Raw genomic sequence first — 9,107 nt, 5'->3', positions numbered from 1 at the left:
TAATAAATTAAAAATCTCAGAGCGGCTGCATTGTTCAATGGGATATTCTTGCCAAAGAAGAGGATCTTCTTATTTGTAGTGTTGCTTTCTTTAATAGAATACTTGTTAGACTTTATTGCCGTTACGCATTATATTTGTTAAAAAAATTAGCAAATTTATTTTTATGTTTCATTATTCTTTTCTTCCTACTATCATATAACTTTCTTATGTTTGTCAATTCACTCTGCTACTAGTTTATACAAAGTACATAATAATTTTAAAAAATAGATTCCTAAAAATTTTTATTTATAAATCTTAAAATAAATATTAGGGAATTAGCAATAGTAATTTCATATTTAAAAAGTTTCAATTTTTTTATATCCAAAAATGATCGTTATGCATAGTCTTGGTGTTTAATATCTTCATTTTTCTCAAACATATAAAAAAAATACAAAATCTTCAAAATTTAAACACCATGAGGAATGAAGTTTCTTGGTAGTTTTTATCTGTCATTGGATCAACTGAGAAAGATACTCATATAACCAGAATACGGGATACAGGATACATACAACAGTATGAACATGAAGTATATTGAAGATGAACATGAAGTATTGATTTATTCTGAGACTTGTATTTGAAAATATTATTTTATTTGAGAAAACGGTAATGGTTGCAGAGTCATTGAGATCCCTTGAGCTTCTTAGCAATGCCTGCAAAATACTTTCCCTGATGGAAAGCTTGAGCCAATTCTAACTCACTAGGCTGCCTTGAGCCATCCCCAGCATAAGTTCCTGCACCATATGGAGACCCACCTTTCAACTTCTCCAACTCAAACATGCCAGCTCCAAATGTGTATCCAATCGGCACATAAATCAGTCCGTGGTGAACTAGTTGAGTAATAGATGTCAACCTGTTTATACAATCAAAAAACACTTGTATAGATATCAAACTTTCATATACTAACTTATAAGCACTGATACATACAAAATCAAAGAACAATTCGGTGACTCACGGGGTAGTTTCTTGACCACCTCCTTGAGAAGCAGTGCTGTAGAAGAAGCCTGCAGGCTTTCCTGCTAGTGACTGTGTCCGCCATAGGCCTCCAGTTGCATCAAAAAATGCTTTAAATTGAGCAGCCATAGATCCAAATCTTGTAGGAAAACCAAACAAAAAGCCATCGGCCTCAGGAAGCTCGTTGGGAGTAATAACCGGAACATCACTCTTTGGAGGTGCTCCCAACTTCACAAGTACTTCTTCAGGCAATGTTTCGGGTACCTGTATGTTTAGGTACAAAGACTCAAACATCATGTTAAAGATATTGCCATCAATATTTCAATACTCTGCTGAGAAAGGTTTACTTACAAACCTGCCACAGTTTTGCTTCAACTCCCTCCACAGAAGCAGCTCCTTTTTCTATCTCCCTGGCTAGCTTCTCAACATGTCCATACGTAGAATAATAACTAAACATGCAATGCAAATTCCAATCAGATCAGCCATAGACAAATAAATTATATGATAACTAGTATAACTTCTGGAACAGCATAGATACACTATTACTGGTCTTACGATACTCATTATAAAAATTTATTAGTTTAGAAACTCTCTACTATAGTCAAAATGGTGGGGCTTTACCCGTTCCTTCATGAAATCATTACACAGCTTATTCATTTTTGAGATAATGGAGGCTGGAATTCACCAATTGACACTGAACCCCTCAAATTTCAGAGGCAAGATTCCTTCTCACGCTCAGACAACTTTGATTTCAGGATTATGCTATTTACGTTATGATTTAATTTGGTTCGATTGGATTCCACACGAGTTCAACAGCAACAAGAGTAAGAAACACGTTCCAATACTGTTCTGGTCAGAAAGGGCAGAATTCCCAAATTTTAAGGAGAACAGCATCGCTATTCTACATCAATACGAAAACCTTGATTCTTTCAAATACCATAAGAAAATGACCAGGTAAACGTTCATAGTTGACTTTTGATTCCACGGTGAAAATTCTTCACATGTAAGACATGGAGTATCGAAAAGTCTAGAGCTTAAAGCAACTGCTATTACTGAAGATTCACCACCCCTTCCCAAATACTAAATCTAATACTTTGACAAAGTTCTGGAAAGAGAAGCATATAATAGATTAACTCCACAAATAAGAAATCCACGATGTTGAAAATGAAAACATAACCATGGCATCGATCATTAATTTCGAATGGAAAAAATAAAGCAGAAGGAGAATACAAGTGATTAATAAGGACAAAACTAAGAACACAAGGCATGAAATTGGAGTATTGCTCACGACTTAGCCATCAAAGTAAGACAAAAAAAAAGACGAGATTTAGAATGTCTTACATGATATAAACCTTGGTAGCCATTGTCAGTGACTGCTAAATGTCTCTATGAAAACGAAAAGGTGTTGCGAATGAAACCTTAACTAGGTACCTAGTTTTATAGTGTATCTTATTACGAGAATGGTGTACGTTTAAGATAAGTTCAATACAGAAATGTTTATCCAGGAATTAAGAACTCTGATCCACATCATACGAACGAATTATTCAACTTGGTAGTTAATTAATTAAGTGCACAACAACTTATTTATTTCATCATTATTGTCTTTCGTCAATTATTTTATGTTTTATGATGCGTTACGTCTTTTAATTAATCAAGAAATGGTGGGTGATGATGCATGATTGGCGGGTCAAACTCAAACTTACATCACACGAACATGGAGTAGTTGAAATCACGTCCTTGTTCACTCATGATTTATTATTCCTATTATTGAAAACTATAATAACATACTTCTATGACTTGGATGAGCCATAGTTGTGTCAAGGAAACTTCTTCTCCACTTTTTTAAAACTACTATGAATGGATATTAAATAAGTGGGAATTGTAATCATTTCAAATCCTTCACTCTGATTAGTATAATTCGGCTGTTTATGAATGAATAATAATTTGGTTTTTAAAGTTTATGGTTAACCCATTTAATCTGTTTCACCTAATTTCATTTCTATAATCCACTAGTCAAGTTAGATACCCTCAAGTTGAGTTTTTTAATTTTTATAAAACTTTGAGTAAATATTCAAATCGATTATTAAAATATGAGTATACTGACTTGTAATTTTTTAGTTAAAATTTATGAAGACAGGCCTTTAAAAAATTATTCATTTTGTATCATATATATATATATACACCCTTAGGAACAGATCTGGAAATGAATTTAGATAAAGACAAGATTTATGTACGATGCTTTAAATACTTTTTTATATTGGTGTTCAATATAAAAAAGTCAAATGATAGAACAATTAAACACACGGAATTTTTTGAACAAATAAAACACGTCTATTCCTTTTTATCAAAATAACATACAATAGTTTTTATTTACTCCAAGAGCATGTTTTTACCTAATGGAGAGATAGTGGGGGAGGTAACAAAACCCTATACTTTTCATTATAAAACCAATAAACCTGAAAAAGATGGATTATTTTGTGAAAGAATTTTTGGGCCTATCAAAAGTGGGATTTGTGCTTGTGGAAATTATCGAGTAATCAGAGATAAAAAGGACGACCCAAAATTTTGTGAACAATGCGGAGTAGAATTTATAGATTCTCGAATACGTAGATATCAAATGGGCTACACATCACCACGTCCAGTGTGCTTTGTCCTCATTCGCACACTTTCCGGAAAAACTTCCCGGAAGGTCACCCATCCCAGAATTTCTCCAGGTTAAGCACGCTTAACCATGGAGTTCTTATGGGTTAGGCTTCCGAGAAGTAAATGCATTTTGGTGATATGGGTAGCCAAATCAATTCCTTTAAGCTATCTTTCAACTGTATAGTCTCATACCTATACAGTCTCCAGATCCCTCTCATTCCGGTGTATGTTCGATTCGTCCATGTGCCCCTTCCACTCGAAGCCTGCCAGGAGCCGCTCCTTGTCCGTGCCCCCTGCACCATGCCTCTTGCACCAGCGATCACTCCTCGCCCTCGTCAGTGCCCGGGTGTCACACTACTAATTAAGAATTCAATTTTCAGATAACTAACAGAAACATTTAAAATATGTTATTTGACTAAACAAACCTACATGTGAAAAACCCGACAGATTGCGGTGAAAAACTCTCCTGCAATTTTCCATTTTTAGTTCCACAAAACTTGAAGAAAAAATAAACAGTTGAGGATAATGATGCCATACGATCCACAAACATTTTCAATTTTTTTGTTTATAGTTCTTCAAATGATTCTTCTGTCGAAACTGCCCTTGAATAAAAAATATTGTTGGCAAATTAATTTTGCGACAGAAACATTTTTTTTTTATATAAAAGAGAGATGAAAATAGGAAAAACAAGTTGAAAAATGAAACGTGGTTAAGAAATAAAATTGTATGTTTACTCTTTTTTTTAAGTGTAGAAATAGGTGAAAAATAGAGAAAAAAATATTTTAAAATGTTGATATTTGATTGATTTAATAAAAAAATAAAGATAAATAGAAGTAAGTAAAAAATAACAGTCATTCTCACTACTTTTGTTCTTCACATATTCTTCTCTATCCGAGGGAGCGAATCATCTGAGAAAGTACTGCTATCCAACCAGATGCAAATTGATCCCCGACTAGTCATTCATTAGGATTCAGGAATATTTCACCAATCATCTGAGAAAGTACTGCATTAATTAAATTGATCGCTAAAAGCTAGTTTTCAAATAGCTCTGCGTGAAATGTTTTCCATACTTGTGTTGCAAATTCTGTATTTTACATGTTTCGGTGGCAAATTCCAATGTAAGTTGTTAGGAGATAGCACTCCTCAAATGAAAGCTTGGATTGGCATAAAATGGCGGAAAGTTATTGACCTGACGATGACATGATAACCAAGTATTGTAAATTTGCTTGGATTCTAAGAGAATTTTTCAGTCATCAAAGCATTACAGTCCAGTGTCCCATGGCTGAACACGAAAGCTTCCTCCTATGACTGCTAACAAGAAATAACTGGTACATTTTTTTATTTTATTTCCTATGCACAACAAAAAATAACCCTCATTTTGTACAGGAAGAATTTCAAAAAAAAAAAGAAAAAAAGGAGAAAGAATCAACTCACCCGCACAGAGGACATTACAATCGATCCTTCTTCATTCCAATTCCACCCCATAACAGTGTTTTTGGAAACTTGTTTAGTTCACTTTGAAACAAAGTTGTACACTTTCCGATGAGCATAAACGTAGAAGCAATATGAGTATTATATTGACGTTGAATGATCCAGTTGACATCCATTCACAGACTCGTTATCTCAATTCAACCAATGGGTGTTGACGGAGAAGGTGGGTAGTTTGGTAATTGGACAAGTGCGGTGGCCGGCGTCGAGTCAGCGTTGGATGGAGGAGAAGTCGAAGGTATGCCCGGAAGAGAGAATGACCGGGTCGGACATTATTAGGAGGGAAATGAGACACTTTAAGTGGTCGTGAACGTCTGCCTGAGACGCCATAGGTGGTGGTGCTCTTTCTGTTGCCTTCTTTCCAAAATCAATGGACCATAGTAACGTTTGTTATGCCCTTCCCAATCATTTATCATACTCCTACAATTTTAATCTTTTTTCTTTTTACAAATATAAAATTTAACCTTTTTAATAACCAAAATATTCTTAAAAAACTTAGTGAGAAGAAAAAATAATAGTCCAAGACAAAAACCATGATGATTCTCATTATGTGGTTAATTTTGAATGAGAAAGAAAATTTGATGCATATTTAACTTGCAAAGGGTTGTTCGGAAGGAATCAACGAGCCTCAAGCGAAGTAACAGTTGTGTGATTGGAAGCAGCGTGTGATGATGAATTTGACTGAGAGAAAAACCTCTCGGAATATATTCCTGGCCTTCCCGGTTGGGGGATCAACACATTCTCACTGTCCAACATCAAAACCACTGATGACATTGTTGGTCTATCTTCTGGGAGCTGTTGAACGCATGACAGACCAACTTTAATACACCTTAGAGCTTCACATGTCGAAAACTCACCCTCAAGCAATGGATCCATCAGCTCCAATGCCCTATCTTCATTCCATACTTTCCATGCCTACCACGTTCTCAACTTATTCATTCAGTCACATTATAAGAAAAAGAAGATAACGAAAGACACACATTAACCACTTCACTCACATGGCCTAGGAGATTCAGTTTGTGATCTGGGTGAAAAAATCCTTTGTTTTTCTTTCCGCTCAACACTTCCAAGAGTAAAACCCCGAAGCTATAAACATCCGATTTGAAAGAGAAGTGTCCATCTATTGCATACTCTGGGGCCATATATCCACTGTAACAATTGCAGAGGATAAAATGATTTTAGCAGTTAAGTTCAGAGAATAACTGTAGAAAGTTAAGTGCTTACTAGGTTCCCACTACTCTCTTGGTCTTTGCTTCAGTTTGATCTCCACCAAACATTCTTGCCATTCCAAAGTCAGAAATTTTTGGATTCATTTCACCGTCTAAAAGAACATTGCTTGCTTTCAGGTCTCTATGGATTATTCTCAGTCTTGAATCTCTGTGAAGGTAGAGAATTCCCCGAGCAATGCCAATAATTATGTCTAGCCTCTTTTTCCAACTGAGCACACGACGCTTGGTTTCATCTGATTCAGAATATTTTTTGTGTTAAACACTATATTATGATAAAGCGAAATATGTTTGCTCATAGTGCGTGTTTCTATGTGTAGATGTGATTCTGGAATAGTTGAGTGACCAACCAAATAATAAGGAGTCCAAGCTTCGGTTTGGCATGTACTCATAGATCAATATTTTATCTTCACCGTCAATGCAACAACCCAGAAGCTTGACAAGATTTCGATGCTGAAGTTGGGAGATCAAAATGACCTCATTCTTGAACTCCTGCGGGCCTTGTCCAGAATTCTCTGACAGCCTTTTCACAGCTATTTCCTGTCCTGATGGAAGTTGACCCTACAAATCCAACACAACCAAGATATTATTGTTGTTGTTGTAAAACCGAGGGCAAATGGCCTTTCTCGTAGGAAAACTATTTTGAGATCTCGGATGTTGAAACCCGACATTGTTTTATGTAGGACAGTTGTCAGAGACTAGTATATGACATGACACTGTTTGGAATATAATTTTTCTTAATAATTAACCACAAAGAGAGAATAGTTTACTTTGTATACAGGACCAAATCCACCTTCTCCAATCTTGTTGTAATTAGAGAAATTCCCAGTGGCGGCTTCAATCATGCCAATCTCAAACATTGGAAGTTCAAATTCATTCCTTTCACTCCTGACTCTGCCGACACTAAACTGACTACCGGTCTGTTTGGCTGCTGACAGAAGCAAATAGCCAAGGATTAATCAGTAATGCTTATGACAGGACAACATTTTAAAAAGTACGACAGATATATCTTCTCAAACTAGAACTACTATAGTTATATTTACCTCCATTTCTTCTGCATTTCTTAATTATCAACCACAATGTTGATACAATAATTGTTGAAGTTACAGATGCAGCCACAGGAAAGAGTATGATTTTCTTCCTTTTACTTCCATCAGCATTTGAACCTAACACCACATATAAAGAGAAAACATACAATATATAAAGAGTATGATTTTCTTCCTTTTACTTCCATCAGCATTTGAACCTAACACCACATATAAAGAGAAAACATACAATATATAAAGAGGAAAACTGAAATTGCTTTCATTGTCGAGAAAAAAAAAACTTTAATATGATAATTATACTATTCTACTAAAATAGTATTTGTTGGCTTACTCAAAAAACAAGTGGGCTAAATTTCTGATGACTGCTAAAATTGGACTAAAACATGACACGGATTCGTAGCACATACCTTCAATGTTCTTATCCACTTCTGAAGCTGCAACCCTCAGGTAGAAATCTTGTCCATTCACAGAAACCTCTCTTATATCCAGCAAATCCCCAAACCATGCAATACAACCTTTGCCACTAGCATTTATATCTAGTTTTGCATAACCAACACAAGAGCAGTTCTTAGAGCATTCTTTCTCACAGTGATCAATGCTGATGCTGTAGTTTGTACGAAACTCAGTGGCATCTGGAAGCTTCATTCCTGTAAACTGCTGAAATGCATCTCCGTTGCTGCAAACCTGTGTGTTTTTTCTAACACATCCATCTGACCACTCAGACCTTTCCCATTCCTGCAGAAGCTTCGGCTCAAAACCCTTCAAACACTTGCAGACAGGGGAGCTATTGATGTAACAAGAACCGTAAGCACCACAAAGACCATAATCATCACAACGGTCCCCTTGAACTGAAAATTCAGAAAACCAACTCGAATGATGATCATTCCATGAAAAATGCTGAATCAAACCAGACTGGCTGAGCACAAATCTTGAAATGATGGTGTCTTTGGTCTCATAGGAGTAAGACACTTCATCAGAATCAAACACAAATATGGGTTTGAAAACTGGATTTGCACTGAGAGCCAGGTCACCTTTGAATTGTTGTCCATACCATGGTCCACTTCTGAAAATCTGCTTGTTTCCCCTGTGAAGGAAAAGCTGAGGAAGGCCACGTGGATCCACACTGTAGGTGTATTCTCCCGAAGAAGGATCAGAAGTGTTTTTCCAGGAAGTCAAGTGTCGATTCAAGCCAGTTTTGAAGTTCCAACCAAGTTTCATTCCTGGTATCAATGTGTCAGATGGGTAATCAAAACTCTCCCACAAATATCTCTCATTTCCATAGTCTTTCAAAACAAAGTTTCCGGAATCCAGTAGCTGCGCCACCGGATTTTTTGCAGGCCCAGATGAGTTTGAGGACCATGCAACACCTCCTGTGTGGCTTAAAAGAATGAGCTTGCCATCATCACTGAATGTCAAGGAGCCACCAGAGTTAACTAGTGGTTTGTCTCTATTTGCAATCCAAATAACTGTCTTGTTTGGGATACGCTTGTACCATATTCCAAGATAAATGTGAGTGGAATTGGCAGGACTGAAGAAACCCAGTTCAAAATTTTGAGAAGGTGAGACTAGTGTCTGGTTGCCACTGATGGTTTGTGGAGGAGTTATTTCATCCTCTGCTTCCAAAGCCGTAGGAAACAAGGACAGGAAATAGCAACAAGTAACAAGAAATAAAAGGGTGAACTTGGTTTTCTCCATGAGTAATTTGATCCTTTCA

At 36.2% G+C, this 9,107-nt stretch overlaps 2 protein-coding genes across 4 annotated transcripts; both read right to left on the bottom strand.

The window, feature by feature from the left end:
• Window positions 1-457: 457 nt before the first annotated feature.
• On the bottom strand, window positions 458-2,458 carry LOC106775056 (probable NAD(P)H dehydrogenase (quinone) FQR1-like 1). Its single transcript, XM_014662092.2, has 4 exons — window positions 2,332-2,458; window positions 1,346-1,439; window positions 992-1,254; window positions 458-889 (listed from the first exon to the last, which is right to left on the bottom strand). The coding sequence occupies exons 1-4, from the start codon at window positions 2,352-2,354 to the stop codon at window positions 658-660; spliced, it is 612 nt and encodes a 203-aa protein (XP_014517578.1). The 5' UTR covers window positions 2,355-2,458; the 3' UTR covers window positions 458-657.
• Window positions 2,459-4,625: 2,167 nt separating this feature from the next.
• LOC106775826 (receptor-like serine/threonine-protein kinase SD1-6) lies at window positions 4,626-9,107 on the bottom strand. 3 transcript variants are annotated; one of them, XM_022787192.1, is made up of 8 exons: window positions 8,425-9,107; window positions 7,801-8,241; window positions 7,391-7,513; window positions 7,118-7,278; window positions 6,698-6,908; window positions 6,346-6,583; window positions 6,120-6,270; window positions 4,626-6,036 (listed from the first exon to the last, which is right to left on the bottom strand). In XM_022787192.1, the coding sequence occupies exons 1-8, from the start codon at window positions 9,086-9,088 to the stop codon at window positions 5,740-5,742; spliced, it is 2,286 nt and encodes a 761-aa protein (XP_022642913.1). In that variant the 5' UTR covers window positions 9,089-9,107; the 3' UTR covers window positions 4,626-5,739. The 3 variants fall into 3 exon arrangements, with proteins under 3 accessions (XP_022642913.1, XP_022642911.1, XP_022642912.1); XM_022787190.1 differs by having other exon boundaries at window positions 7,801-9,107; XM_022787191.1 differs by having other exon boundaries at window positions 7,118-7,275; window positions 7,801-9,107.

Source organism: Vigna radiata, chromosome 10, assembly GCF_000741045.1.
Source record: "Vigna radiata var. radiata cultivar VC1973A chromosome 10, Vradiata_ver6, whole genome shotgun sequence".
NCBI classification, from domain to species: Eukaryota; Viridiplantae; Streptophyta; class Magnoliopsida; order Fabales; family Fabaceae; genus Vigna; species Vigna radiata.
The sequence above is the reverse complement of the archived record's forward strand: the minus strand, read 5'-3'. Positions and strand labels throughout refer to the sequence as shown.